Source organism: Polypterus senegalus, chromosome 5 (assembly GCF_016835505.1).
Source record: "Polypterus senegalus isolate Bchr_013 chromosome 5, ASM1683550v1, whole genome shotgun sequence".
In the NCBI taxonomy this organism is placed as follows: Eukaryota; Metazoa; Chordata; class Cladistia; order Polypteriformes; family Polypteridae; genus Polypterus; species Polypterus senegalus.
Genome location: NC_053158.1, coordinates 66,853,527 through 66,869,689, shown reverse-complemented (window position 1 = coordinate 66,869,689; position 16,163 = coordinate 66,853,527). Strand labels below are relative to the sequence as shown.

At 38.2% G+C, this 16,163-nt stretch overlaps 1 protein-coding gene across 5 annotated transcripts in view; it reads right to left on the bottom strand.

The window, feature by feature from the left end:
• The window catches only part of LOC120530334 (laminin subunit alpha-3-like), a 385,202-nt gene that overhangs the window by 90,410 nt on the left and 278,629 nt on the right, over nucleotides 1-16,163 (bottom strand). For all 5 annotated transcript variants that reach the window (XM_039754747.1, XM_039754746.1, XM_039754745.1 and 2 more), the window contains exons 34-37: nucleotides 8,881-9,092; nucleotides 6,306-6,510; nucleotides 2,859-3,003; nucleotides 2,436-2,576 (exon numbers count right to left, since the gene is read on the bottom strand). In XM_039754747.1, the coding sequence (XP_039610681.1) occupies nucleotides 2,436-2,576; nucleotides 2,859-3,003; nucleotides 6,306-6,510; nucleotides 8,881-9,092 (703 nt within the window). The remainder of the gene's footprint in view (nucleotides 1-2,435; nucleotides 2,577-2,858; nucleotides 3,004-6,305; nucleotides 6,511-8,880; nucleotides 9,093-16,163) is intronic.

Here is a 16,163-nt window from a genome sequence, read left to right as displayed (position 1 = left end):
GCTTTTCTCTGTCTCTCTCACTCTCTCTGCCTGACGGAGGGAGTGTGAGCAGAGGGGCTGTTTGCCTAGAGGATACGGACGCTCCTCTAAAAAATGCCGCTTTATTGCGGTGCTTCAGCATACTTAAAAGCCCAAAAGCACGTATTGATTTTTTGATTGTTTGCTTTTCTCTCGCTCTCTCTCTCTCTCTGACATTTTCTGCTCTTGACACGCATTCTTTGAAGAGGAAGATGTGTTTGCATTCTTTTAATTGTGAGAAAGAACTGTCATCTCTGTCTTGTCATGGAGCACAGTTTAAACTTTTGACTAAAGGGTGTTATTTCATGTCTAGAGGGCTCTAATAATGTTAACAGTGTGGGAGAGTTTATAAGGGCTTAAAATATATAAAAATAACCATACAAACATATGGTATCTACCTCGCGGATTTTCATCTATCGGGGGGGGTTCTGTAACACAACCCCCGCGATCGAGGAGGGATTACTGTATTCCAAATACAATAGCTGCTTTAGCGTTGTTACTCTCACTGCACCTTCTTCTTTTCCTTTCAGCTGTTCTTGCTAGGGTTTGCCACAGCGGATCATCTTTTTTCATATTACTGCACCACTTGGAGTATTAATATCACTGCATCTGAGTGTGGAATTACAGCTCTACAGCAGCTGATTGAAAAGAGAATTATTGGTATACAGCATCAAGCACACGCTGCCTCAGCCATGCTGCCTTTTTGAACTGCTTTCAAATGGCGAAAGTTTCAGAGCCTTTCCTGTATGGACCTCGCGGTTCAGAAACACTTTCATCCCAAGAACTATAAACGCAATCAATCAGTTCATCAAGTGCTCCTTGTAGAACTGTTTGTACTTATAAGTACAATTACCTTCCTGTAAACTTGTGATAGTTATAATATTGCACAACCTATGCCACTTTATAAAGCGTGTATTTACATATGATGACGATATAATTTTTAAGATGAAATGCAGCAAAATATGTTTATTATATTTATACAGATAAAACTTTAACTTCATTTAAATAATCTATACTGTTAATTAAATGTGTGAGAACACGGTGTCGCAGCGCTAGTGAGGAGCTGGTGCTCCGTTCACGGATTGTTCCTGCCTCGTGCTGTATGCTTGCTGGGGCTGGCTCGACACTGGAAGGACAGAATAATTAAATATGTACTACGAAGATATTTCAATGTTCCTTAAAAGTTTTGAAGAATTGGCGTTTTAAGCTTACAGATGACTTAATGTCTATAACAGAGCTTATGGTATGGCAATTGGGTATTTAGAGAAAGAAAGGTAAGGACAGGAATTTGGGGTTAGTGCATTTGAAAGAGACAGTACTGCTGCAATAAAGTATTTCATTGAAGGATAGCACACGGCACAGCAAGCATCTTTCATGAGGCATGAACAATCACTGCACCACGGTGTTCCCATGTTTAATAACATGCTTTAACTCCTATTATCCTGAAAATGACATCACATATACATCTCAGTATTTTAATTATTCAGAGAGCTGTAATATCACAAATGTAATGGATTTTGTGTCCTGTCGGAGGAAGAGAAAGCCGATTTAAGAAGCACGTAGTGATTCATACACATAGAGCACATAGAAGATCAAATACAAAACAAAGCATTTAATATGCTACTTTAATTACGATGGGATTTGAGAAACTAGTAAATTAAACGATTTTAAGAGGAAGTTTATGATTTCTACTTTAATGACAAAATAAACTGCGTGATTAAAGTGGCAATTTTGAGATTAAAGTTGACATGTCGTGCTTTTTCCCCCACTGTGTGCCTTGTTTTTTTTCTCTGTACCCTAATAAGCTTTCATATGACACTCAGACGGTGAGCTATGACTCACCTTTTCACAGCGACTTTGATATCTGACAACTTCTTATTAACTTTTTATTTCGGGCACCGTGCAACTTTGTGAACTTGAGCTTTCGAGTTTCTCCGACACTCTATGTCACTTGATCAACTTCTTTTTGTTGTTTATGCCACTGTTTAAACCAACAAATAGTACGTTTTTTTCTTGCCTCCACTTGGTATTTGCTGAAATTCTTCTATTTCCCCCCATGCTTTTGCCATTGCCTTTTCACAGAACGCTGAGCTTAAGGGCTATTTATATTGATTTGCATATTCAAAGTGGCATAATTCTGGGAGGAGATGGGGTGGGACAGCAGGCGCGTGCATGTGCGTTACTTTTCACACTGACCGGTATTTATTTAGCGGAAGAACGTGGAAGTTGGCATTCGCACAGATTTATGCATCTGGATTTTTTTGTGCGAAAGCACATTTCCGCGTTTGTCCGTACGTCATGTTAGAGTGTGAATTCTACGCACACCGTTATGCATGAGGTCCCAGGTGATTTCTAACATGGCAGCATCACAGGACATCTTTTTTCATTATGTACACTGTGCCTTATAATAATCCTACCTTACTTCTGTGCTGCTTACTGCTCTCACACTGTTCTGTGGCACCAAAGCAGAAGCAACTTGTGCATCCTTTGGGGTTGTTGGGGTCAAAATAAAAAGATCCAGTCCGGCAGGTATTGCATTTTCTTCCACCTACATTTTCCTGGAGTGAATAAGCAGAAGTAGATTATGATTTTTTTAAAAATAAATGAGATTCATTGTAAACACAAAGACAAAAAAAATTTAAAAAATGAATTATGAGCTTTTCTAACTACTTCAGGATTTTACGCTGTTAGTTAAAGAATAATGTTGTTAGCCCTTTCCAGAGTCCATAAAATTCAGCCAGAAGAAAACAGAAAACGCTATTTTTTGTTTTAATAGCTTTTTGGTATCTAGTTGTTTACAGAAAATAATCCTAATGTTTAATTAAATAAAAAATGCATACCTTACAAATACACTGGCCTGTATGTGGGTCACACACATTTGGTTTAGTTCCTCCTGTCTCACAGTTACAGGGAATGCATTCAGGGAAGTTGAAGTAACCAGGAGCACAGCGGTCACACTGGCGTCCAGTAACTTTTGGTTTACACCTTCATTAAAAGAAAAAAATACTTACTCCACCAACTAATAACTACTATATTACTTCAAGTTAATATGTATACATTCCCACCATCTTTCAGAGAGACTTCTAAAATATTTTAAATGGGACTTCAATTGGTAGGTTGGCTGATTGACTTTTTAACAAACAGGAATTAAAGAGTAAAAGTCAATGGTTGTCTGTCTGATATGCTGTCCTCATCTGCAGGCTCCCCTGAGGGCTGTGTTCTTTCACCTCTCTTGTACATTGTCTACACACATACAGTAGGTGTTGCTCTAAATTTAATAAACTGGTTCATCTTAAAATTTTTTCATGGTTCACTGATTGTTAGCCAACTGAATTGCTATGAAATCGATCCTGGTCCAGTGGTAAATATTAACTGTTGTGATGAGTGTTTTCTACATTTAAATGTTATAAAAACTAGGGAATATATATTTGTTTTTAGAAGAAACACCGTTCACCCACAAGAAACATTCATCAAAGATCAAGCAGTTGAAATTGTTGACAGTTATAAATAAATATCTGAGAACAATTATAGACTCAAAAGTGAATTTTGATGACAGATATAAGTATCTGGGGACAATTATAAACTCAAAACTGACTTTTAAGGAAAACACAGAAGCTATGTGCAAAAAGGGATAGTAGCACCTCCATTGAGTCATTTTAATGCGAGACCTTCCACTGTGTCACTCTTTTATAAATCTTATATTGAGTCTGTCTGTCTTTACTTATCATCTGCTGTCCTGGTTTGGCAATCTTAATGTCTTCAACAAAAACAGAATAAACCATATAGTAAAATGATGTAGTAAAATACCAGGATCTCAACAGTCCAATCTCACAGACCTGTTTAATAAGCTGGTGCTATGGAAAGCAGCATTTGTTCTGTCAGACAGGACTCGCCCAGTGCATTCTCAGTTTCAACTGTTGACAAGAGGTTCAAAGTTTCCAAGGGAAAAAATTACACTTGGTTCAGTTACTCTTTCATTCCAAGTGCTATTAATCCTTTAAATCAGTTCAATTTTAATAACCATCCACAGGCTTTACTCATGGAATTAACTGTTATTTGCCTCATTTATCAGTCAAGTGTAATTGTTGGTTTATTTTTTATGTCTAATATGTCTGGTCTAATATTTTCCCAATAAGTATCATGCTCATTGCTATATTGTGTTTATCTGTACCAAGTTTATGTTTGATGGTTGATTGTATGTCATAGTCTGTCTGTAAAACCTGCTGTTTATATGCATTCATTAAATGTTTGCATGTGTACATGTTCATACTTATTGCATTCTACACAACGATCTTAACAAACTGTATGCCTAATTAGATCAGGTCTAATAAAGGTGTGGCTTCCACTGTATTATATTAAATGAGACCGAATAAAAATCAAAGGTGTCTGCAGTAGTACTAGTTTAAAATTAGTACAGTTGCAAAGCTCAATTATCCATAATAATACATTTTATTTATTTTTAATTTAACATGTTTAATTTAAAAGCTCAATTATTTATTTGTATTTTGCTCTTTGAGGTTCACCAAATATATGTATACAAAGACAACCATAGATAAAGCAACTAAGTCACCAAGTACTGTTAGACATTAGTAGTTTAAATGTGTTCACATCTCAGCTCAACTAATTGGGGCTGATTGGTTTGATTGTGTCACAACATCAACACAATTCACAGTAGTGTCTGGGCAGTCACAGTGGTGGGAAGGTAAGTAAATGTATTGTATATTTAAGTAGTTATTTAGTATTTATCTCTGCAAGCCAAAACTCACGAAAATGTACCAAACATTACATATAAGAGCTATAGGCAGGCACATGGGAGGTACTCTGTTGAGCTAGCATTTTCACTTTGCTGACAAGCAATTTCAAAAATAAATACCATTGAGTAGTTTCTACTTTGGAACAGATGACAGGCATGTTTTCTTTTTTTTTCATCAAGATTTTTGGCAGGTGTAACGGGATAGATTTATTGGAGATGATAAGAATATATAATAAGTTAACAACTGCATTAAGGTATAAGGAAGAATTGACTTATATCGGCTTCATGTTAGAACACGATAACTCAAATAAATGTGCTAAAACAAAAACAAAAAAGGAAATAATAAGCAGTGTGTGCATCTTTGGCAGAATATGGTCTTTGTTAGAAGTGGTGCCATTTAAGAACCTTGATGTACAGGTCTCTCACTTAACAAGTCTCTAGTTTCTTAACAGGGGAGGTTAGAGCACTAAAACTCTGAAGTATATCTATTATGCAAGAACACTATAAAATAGGATTTACATAGACTTTTATCACTGCCGCAGCATACGTAACTGATACATTCAATGGCCCTGGAGTTGCAAGTTTCAGCATCTCAAGCAATGTTGTGTTTCTGCAAATAAACATTCACTTTTGCTTTCTGTTATAAGGTTATTCATACTATTAAATGGAACTTTATTAAGGCTTGTTGTTGAAGAAGAATACCCTGTCATGATGTCCTTTCTTACAGCACTAGGTCAGGTGCTCACACAACATGGACACTATGCAGAGTGTGGTGGGCGGCCGAAATCTTTACTCAGCCAGGACACTCAGAGTGTGGAAGGACTGGGGGAGAGAGTATTTTCAGGACAGTTTCTTCCCCAAGCCGACGGAGGGCAGCCCCCTTGGTTTCCAGTGGGACTACGGGTCATGAGCATTGGAGCTCAACCCAGCTGGAACTCGTGGCCACCGCCAGGGGGCACATGGACATTTTGCAGGCCCTTATTTGAGCATACTTCTGCCACACCCGTTAGTGTGGCCGGAAGAAGCTCGTTGGGCACCTGGAGTTCTTCTGGGTGCCCTATAAAAAGGGGCCAGTCCCACCATTCGAGGGAGAGAGTCGGGAGGAAGAAAAAGACTAAACCAGAGGAGGAGTGGAGGCGGATGGACTGGCTGCAAAGAAGGGAATGAACTGTGTGTTGCGGGGTTGGTGTTTTGTACACTTTTATTAAAAAGAAACTGGGTGTTGTGTGTTGAACCTGCATCCCGCCTATGTCGAGGGTTAGGGTGGCTGTACACGCTCTGGTTTCACAACAGATAAAAATGGTTCTCAGTGTGATCCTCGTTGTGTTTTCTCTCATGGCGTAAACTAAAAAGACATAAAAGCTGCATCTGAAAGCTATGTGAAACTTTAATATAAATATGATCAGTTTCGCACTAAAACAGAAAACAAAATATGATCAACGTCTATACTGAACTACAGTACAAGCTAAAATATCCATAATTGTTTTAAAATAAAACATTCCCCATTGTAACTAGAAAAAGAGAAAGAGCTTACTTGCACTGGCCACTGCTCCTGTCACAGTCTGCATGTGGTAAATTAACAATTCCTGATTCGGAGCAGTTGCAGCCTTCACATCCCACCAGAGGATGGTAACCAAAGGTCTTCTTTTGGCATATATTACACGATGGCTTGACTGTCTGTGGCGGGCATATACACTGACCAGTTATTTCATCGCACAGTCTATTACCACAGCTGCATGCTGTTGAAAAAGAGCACAGATGAATATTAATCTGTAGTGCCACGTTTATACTCTCACATTAATTGAAAAAATAAAGGCTACAAAATATGAAACAGATGAACATAGTTGTTATTTTAGTGCATTCAAGAATTCATCCGTTTATTCAGATGCCCCAGTTAATCTGACTGAGGGTGGTTGGCAGGTGAAACTTCTCTCTGCCACATCAGGTGCAAAACAAAAACTAACACTGGACAGGGCTCCAGTCCATTTTAGGGCATACTAGGCCAATTTAGCTTTGTCAGTTGCAAACAAAAAGAAAGTGAGCAGATTCCCCATAGGCAGTGACAGGGCAACAATTAAAATCCAGATCTCTTTAGCTATGAAGCAGCAGCACCAACCACTGTGCTTTCCCTTAAGAAAATGACTCTTCCATCCATCCATTACTAGATCTGCAGTACACACACGCACTTAGGTGAAATCTTAGAGGATCTTTTAAGGTAAGCATTTCCATCCCTGGATGAAAGTGGATGGTGCCACTAACCATCACTTTCCTTTTTCCAGCAGCTCTGAAGGGCAAATGCCTGAGGATTCGTGACAGCCTTTAAGAACAGCACACCTCAGCCTGGGCACCAAAGCTTCAATCATTTTGTGACATTTGCTATGAATTCAACATGTGGGCAGAATGTGAAGAAACCTTCTCAAGGAGGACTGTTCTACTATCTCAGAAACATCTGAGGAAAGGAAATTTTAAGAATGTTTTTCTTTCATTTTAAAACTTGTTTTTTGGATTAAAAGGGGAATGCCAGACTGATACCCCAATCCTTGCACTGGTGTCTGAGTCATCCCTGACACATGACTGATACAAAGAAAAGTGAGGCCTTCATAATTTTGTACAAAATCATTCCAAAAAACACTACTAACAAACTTGCACTATACATTAGACTATCCTATAAAATGACACAGCACCAAAAATTCAAGCTAAGGTTATTATGTACAAGACTGATGACACACAACACAGCGCTCAGTTAAAGAATGTTGAAGCTAACAACTGCTAGATGTTATCACTTTGATAGAATGTTAGATAACACAACTAGGAAAAGCAAATGATGTTGAATTGTACAATTGCCTCATTGATTTACAGCACAGGTTGACATTTTTCAAAGTAGATAGATAGATACTTTATTAATCCCAAGGGGAAATTCACATACTCCAGCAGCAGCATACTGATAAAAAACAATATTAAATTAAAGAGTGATAACAATGCAGATAAAACAGACAAAAACTTTGTATAATGTTAACGTTTTCACACCCCCTTCCCCCCCTCCCCCCACCCCCGCGGGTGGAACTGAACAGTCTCATAGTGTGGGGGAGGAACGATCTCCTCAGTCTGTTAGTGAAACAGGACAGTGACAGCAGTCTGTCACTGAAGCTGCTCCTCTGTCTGGAGATGATACTGTTCAGTGAATGCAGTGGATTCTCCATGATTGACAGGAGCCTGCTCAGTGCCCGTCACTCTGCCACGGATGTCAAACTGTACAGCTCCATGCCTACAATGGAGCCTTCCTTCCTCACCAGTTTGTCCTGGTGTGAGGCATCCTTCTTCTTTGTGCTGCCTCCCCAGCACACCACCATGTAGAAGAGGGCACTCGCCATAACCATCTGATAGATCTGTAGCATCTTTTTGCAGATGTTGAAGGACGCCAGTCTTCTAAGGAAGTCGGCTCTGTCCTCTCTTGCATAAAGCATCAGCATTGGAAGTCCAGTCCAATTTATCATCCAGCTGCACTCCCAGGTATTGTAAGTCTGCCAAATTTTTACAACTAACTAATGCACCATCTGACATGGCTGTATAAATGTTTTCCAGTTATGGAGAAATCAGCTGCAATCTCAGCCCATTTTCTTTCCTTTCCAAATCTCAGTTTCTTTTTTCTATTCTATTAGTTCAACAAACAGAAAACATCAGAGGTGTGTGCCTGCTTCTCTTTGCCTACTCCATAAACCACAACTTTACGATAATAGTATTTATTACAATCAAGTTGTTCAAGATGTTAGCACAACAATGATAAAGATACAATAAATGAAAACTCTCATTACAAGATTCTTTAGCGTATCTTTATGTGTCCACACCAACAAACAACAACAGAATGCTTTATGTCCAATCATCTTCCTATGATGATGACACCTGGCAGGTTGTTAAAAGCTTAGGAATAAAAACTATTTTAAGATACACGACTCATTTTCTCCCTTTGTGGATCTCCATCTACTCACTATACACACTTTTTTAGCTAAGATACCTTAAATGCCACCCTTTATGTCATTAAAACTTTATTAGAACTTCCAATTATTTTTAGGAGAAACAGCATACATTATATCTTTGTGAAGAATACTTACGTTTGCAGACAGGAAAACTGTAAAATCCCATTGCACAGCGGCTACACTGACGGCCGATGACATTTGGCTTGCAAGGACACTGGCCCCCTTGGGGATTACATGTGGAACTGGTAGATCCTGATGTGTCACAGTTGCATGGAAGTGCTCCATCATTATTGAAAGCAACCAAAGATTTGGCCATATCTTGACAAAACTGTGTGGAACTAAGAAAGCTAAATGAAAAGAAAACCAGAAATGGATTAAAACCAGAAGCATGCTTAACACATTATTACAAGAGTCAACTGTGAAGTACCATTAAGGCTACTAGTTTTCATAAAAAACAAACAGCTGCTACCATGACTGGTCCTTGTCTGGCACCTGACATTACCAGATTAGTCTCTTGACCACCTGAATCTAAGAACTGAAACAAGCAGATTCAGAAAAAAAAAAGGATGGATGTAAAGCAGTAAGCAATTCCTTAATTTAATGGACCTTATGTTTCTCCTTTCACTTACTTAATGTAAAGGCGTTTTAGAATGATACATAAAATTCTTAGACACCATTTCAAACAGATGAAAATGTAGCAATTGTCTTTACTAATTGAGTTTATTTAGGTGCAAATAACAAAAACTCACTCAAGTATTCACTCAAGTATTCAAGTGTTTAGCTGTCAAAAGTAATGATGTGAAAATGGACTGTATAAACAACAGAAACAACAAAATAGTTTTCAAAAATATGAGTCTGAAATGACCTACATATAACATGTTGCCACCCTCTGATGCTGTGACGTTTATTTCAAGGATGTCATCTGAAACATGATGTGATTCTGTCTTTTAAAGAAATGCAAGATTTGATGGACTTAAAGGCAAGAACTATCACAAGATGGCAGCACTACAAAACTTAAGAAACAAGGCCAAGTTACAAAGCCAATACATTTATCTTCTTCTTCTTCTTCACCTCTTCCAACTATAAATGTGGGATCCATGCGCATTATCAGCCTTCACCATACAGCTCAGACCTGCACCTGTTCCCCAGTTAGACCATTTTCCTTCAAATTTTCTTTTATTTTATCTATCCATATCCTCTTTGGATAACCCTGCTTTCTCTTCCACTGTACTTCTATTTCCATTACTACAGTATTTGCCCACATATTCAATTGTCTCTCCTCATCAAATCATGTTCATATCTGTTCCAAATACTTTCCTATACTTTCTTAGATATCTTTCATACTATTTTTATACTTCTGACTGTCTTGTTTCTTATTCTGTCCTTCTTTGTAACTCCACATATCCATCTCAACATTCTCATGTTTGCAGCATCCAACATCCTTCTTCAGTGCTCCCTTTACTGCCTCACCTCCATACATATTTACTGGCCTTACCACACTGTCTTAAAAACCTTACCTCTGACCTTTGCCTTTATTTTTTGATCACACAATACTGCTAATAATTTCTTCCAATTGTTCCATCCAAACTGCACTCTGTGGGATATCTCTGCATCCAGTTATCCATCATGGGCTACCACTGATCCTAGGTGTTTAAACTTAACCACTTTTTTCAATAGCTCTACCCGATGGCTAACTTCTGAATCCTGATCATAATAATGCACTGATCTGCTGCAGAAAACTCCTTTTAAAGTTTTATTTACATTTTTGCAAGTCACTGACTGATGCAGGTTTTTTAGATGGAAAAAGATATTGATATGTGGGCAGCAAAGATGGCCTATTACTGATAAATACTGAGGCACCATTGCTGGTGTGTTTAAGTACTAGCTTTCTGAGGAAACATAAATGAAAAGAAAGACTTTAGATGTATGATGTTTTCACAAGATGCTCTAATTTATAATAATGGTTAAATAACTATTACTAATTGCAGAAATTGTAACAGTCTTTAAAAAACGGTTTCACAATACTGAAAACTGGCAGGTACATTAACTTGAACCCTATCAGTACATTTGGTTAACTCACTTTAACTCTCACTTTCACTTTCTTTCTCTGTCTTCCTCTTTCTGAAAGGAGGTGATACAATTTTTTTTTAAACATAAGACAAGTCAAGGTGTCACTATTTCTAGTTAACCAGTGGCAAGCTGTAGAGGAGGAAGCAGAGTATATGAAAGATTGGTAGATTTTTTATGTATTGAAAATTTAAAAAACACTGGATGTATTAAAAAGAACATGCTATGGAATTATTAACTGTTTATATCTCTCTGTTATAAAAAAATCTTGGGACGGAGAGGAGACGTGATCTTCTCGGAAAACACTTTGACGTCACGTGAGACAAGCCAGTGAGACAAAAAGGCAGCTTCTGTACAGGCTTTTAAATGATCGACGTGCAGCACAACAACCAAAACATGCAGCTCACCAGCAGATGGTCTGACCGCATCTCCTTAGCGTGCGTTCAGCCCTCCACCCATTCCTCCCACACCCCTTAACAAAAAGCAAAAACGCGATGTGGCAAAAGGACAGCTGCTGTACAGGCTTTTAAATGGTCGACAAACAGAACTTGCTGCTCGCCAGCAGCAAGACAGCAGCTAATCCGACCACATCTCCTTAGCGTGCATTCAGCTCCCCCCCTTCACAACGTGAGCAGCGTTATACGTCCCACAAGAAAGAGATTTAACTATGCCCGGGGCGTAGACAAAGAGTAGATGTCAAAGTAGAACGCCGTAAAGAATTCAAAAATGTTGGCATGGTACACATGCACAGCAGGTTAGAGATAATGGAAGTATGAAAATGCCAAAGTCTCAAAAAAAAGGATGGAAAGATCGCATTAGCGCAAACAAATGGAAATTATTATTCGGTGAAATAACGGAACAGTGAAAAGAGATTGAATATATTGTTTGGATTTAAACTTTAAGCCGGAAATTTGTAGATCGTCTAATTCGTGTTGCCAAAGAGAATTAAAAGATTCCAAAAACGTGGTTGCGGTATAAAGTCCCGTGAGATGGAAGCTTTTAACATGAGATTCTTTCAAGTCACGCTCTACTTACAACTATTTTGAAACAAGACCACGGTCATCTAACCTCAGTCGTGTGAATGCTTTTGTCAGACACACTTCCTGCGCTCTCAGTTCTTATAAACTTTTATCAGGACAAAAATTTTATACATTCTAGATGACAAGTCAATGACAAAGTGAAGAAGAAAGAGCATGGACAAACATTCGAGAAAGTCATTTTATTTATTAGAGAGTCAAAGAAACGATAATCACTCACAGGCAGTTATCAAAATTCAATGCAATCTTGAAGAAAAGTTAATTCCAAATATTGTTTTTACAAAAGTTTTAAAGTAAAAGTGAAAATAACGCATATGTAACAATTCCCATGAAAAAAATCTCTTTAAATTGTATATCCGATAAAGCAAAACTGGGGGTGGGCGAGCAAAACGAGCAGGGGGCAGAGCCCCCTAGTATTTAAAAAATTTCTAAAAAAAAAAAAAACTAAGCTTATTCATAAATAAATATGACAAATTGTAGCATAACCTACTAGTACTAGAATTGGACCTAACTCCTTCATTTGTGTGTTACCGTTTATACTGTTTTTTTATTTTCAGCTTTGTACTGCACCTATACAAAGCATATATCAATGATTGTGTTGCTGCTGAATCTTGCTCCATAAGCTAGCTACAGTAATTCATTAATGACTTTATTAGTATACATCCATCTCCTGGGTTTACAGTTGATGTTTCTACTACAGCGCTACCATTTTTACATATCAGTCTTTCTATCAGTTTTTCAGAACTTAAACCCTCTGTCTATTATAAGCCACTGGCACACAAAGTGACCTTCTCTGAAGCTTCTTCCATCTAGTCACTCTGCTGTGTCTGCAGTGATGAGGTTGACTTTTGTAATGAAACACTCAGAAGGAGAAGTTTCATCATAGACAGAGGATACCATTCTCATGTTTTGGGCAGAGCCCTCAATCAACCCAGGAGTAGACCTCATAACATCCACTCTAACAAGAATCCCAATAATGAAACCCACATTCCACTGGTCATCCCATTTCACCCCAACAATGTATTTCTCCCACAGGTCATTAAACAGAATTTCTGTATTTTGCAGATTGATCCTTTTACAGGAGCCTCTTTTCCCAACTCTCCCTTCTTTTGATCAACTAACCTACACAAATTTCTCACCCACTACTCACTTCACACAGATGAGCCACATTCTCCACTAGGCACCCTAAGCTGTAACAGGAACCACTGTGTCACTTGCAAATGCCACCAGAAATACCATTGTATCTGGTCCCTCTGGTAAACTTAATATTAAACAAAAGGCCTCTTGTCAGTCTCAAAATTGCATATACATTTCTTGTAGGTATATATATTTCTATACATTGTATACACATTTCTAAGTGTCTAGTCATCTACATTGGTGAAACAGGGAGATGGCTAGCAGTCTGTTTCAAAGAGCACGTTTGAATCATTAAAACCACAGACCTTGCAAAGCCTAATGTAGAACAGTTCACATCATTTGATCATAACCACACTGATTTCACTGTTTGTGCTCTTTCACATGATTTTAAAAACTCTTTTCAAAGAAAAACAGAAGAAGCTAAGCTCATTCCCACCCTAAGTTCAAACATTTCTTCAGTTCTTAATGATTGACCAACTTTTTAATCTTTTCCTTAATCATCTGTAATGGCACATTTTTACACCTATTCTCTCCCTTTTGCCTTTCATCTGCCCAGGTGTTTTACCCCCAAACCCCCCATCCCCCAACCACACCCCTGCATGTTACCTGCCTTTTCCTTTAGAGCTGGACACCTGGGGTCATGTATAAACGCTGCGTACGCACAGAAATGTTGCGTAAGAACGTTTCCACGTTCAAATCGAGATGTATAAAACCTAAACTTGGCATAAAGCCACGCACTTTTCCACGGCACCTCATACCCTGTCATACGCAAGTTCTCTGCTCAATTTTGCAGACTGGCGGCACCCAGCGTCAAAGCAGTGCTACTGTTCCTGTGTGGTTTATCTTTCTTTTTCAGATCTACATCCCTAACGTGGCTTTATAAATACACTGCAATTAACCATATATTGTTTATTAGTTTAAGGCTTCTGATTGTAATTAACCTGTAACAATATAATGGTCCACAAAATAGCCAAACTATTCCAAATAGCATAGCTGCTTTAGCGTTGTTACTCTCACTGCACCTTCTTTTTCTTCTTTCAGCTGCTCCCGTTAGAGGTTGCCACAGCGGATCATCTTTTTCCATATTACTCTCACTGCACCACTCGGAGCAGCTGATTGGAAAGAGAATTATTGGTACACAGCATCAAGCACACACTGCCTCAGCCATGCTTCCTATTTGAACTGCTGCTCACACGGCAAACGCTTCAAACATTTACTGTATGGACCTCGCGGTTCAGAAACAGTTTCATTCCAAGAGCTCTAAACGCACTCAATCAGAAGTGCTACTTGCAGAACTGTTTGTAGTTATAAGTACAATCACCTCACTGTAAACTTGCACTACAGTTATAATATTACACAACCTGAGCCACTTTATTAAGCGCATATTTATATATGAACTGCAGCAAAATATGTTTATTATATTATACAGTTAAAACTTTAACTTCATTTAAAATCATCTATATTGTTAATAATTAAAGGACACGGTGTCGCTACGCTAGGAACTGGCGCTCCGTTGACGGATTGTTCCTGCTGCTCACTGTATGCTTCACTGGGACTGGCATGAAGGATAGAATAATTAAACATGTACTCCGAAGATATTTCAATGATCCTTAAAAGTTTTGAGAAATCGGCGTTATAAGCTTACAGATGGCTTAACGTCTATTACAGAACTGATTGTGTGGTGAGTGAGTGTTTATTTAGAGAAAGAAAAGGAAGGAAAGGAATTGGGGATTAGTACATTTGAAAGAGACAGTACTGCTGCAAAAAATTATTTCATCGAAGCTCGCGCACAATCACTGTGCCACCATGTTCCCATGTTTAATAACATGCTTTAACACCTATAATCATGAAAATTATATCAAGTATACATCTCAGTTTTTAATTATTCAGAGAGCTGTAATATTACAAATGTAATGGATTCTGTGTCCAGTCGGAGTAAGAGAAAACCCGGAACCACGTAGTGATTCACACACATAAAAGATCAAATACAAAACAAAGCATTTAACATGCCACTTTAGCTATGATGGGATTTAAGAAACTAATAAATTAAACGATTTTAAGAAGTTTATGATCTACTATAATAACAAAATAAACTACATGATTAAAGTGGAAATTTAGAGATTGAAGTTGACATTTTGCGCTTTTTTTTTCTCTGTACCCTAATATGCTTTCATACGACACTCAGACAATGGGCTACGACTCCCCTTTTCATGGCTTCTTTGATATCTGACAACTTCTTTTTTATTTCGGCCACTGTGCGACTTTGTGAACTTGAGCTTTCGATTTTCTATGACATGCTATGTCACTCGATGAACTTCCTTTTGTTGTTTATACCACTGTTTAAACCAACAAACAGTAGGTTTTTCTTTGCCTCCACTTCGCTGAAATTCTTCTATTTTCCCCCGTGCTTTCCCCATTGTCTTTTCACAGAATGCTGAGCTTAAGGGCTATTTATATTGATTTACATATTCAAAGAGGCGTAATTCTGGGAGGAGTTGAGGGTGGACAGCAGGCGCGTGCAAGAGCGTTACTCTTCACGTTGATCGGGATTTATGTAGCGGAAGTTGGCGAATGCACAGATTTATGCATCTGGATTTTTCTGTGCGTAAGATTATTTCGACTTTTGTGCTTACGCCATGTTATAGTGCGAATTCTACGCACGGAGTTATGCTTGACGCCCGTGATGAAGGCTATAGAGTTGAAACGTGTCTTTTACTGTCTTTTCTTTTCAGCATGGAAATAACCTTTAACCTTTTCTTTGGCAGTCCAAAGAAAAGAAAGCAGCCCTTGGAACCTAATAAACCAAACTTGCTTGTGTTTGAGGATGTGAGTGGAACACCGGAGGAAAATCAAAAAGACACAGGAGAACATGGAGACTCTATAAGCCTACAATTGGGTGCAGGATTTAAATCCCAGCTGCTGAATTCATGAAGCAGCACTGCTAATGACTACATTACCTCAATGGTTTTTCTGTTTAAAAGACAGCTCAGCTTTTTATATGGAGAGAAATAACTAAGCATTTAGTTGTAAAATCAATAAATAAAAGCCAAGTGAGCGATAAGTACCATAGTATGAGAAAAAGAAGGCATAAATTATTCCATTAAGGTATTATGAAGGCAGCATGGAGGTGCAGTGGTTAATGACACCGTTTGAATCCTCGTCTTGTCGCTTTCTTTG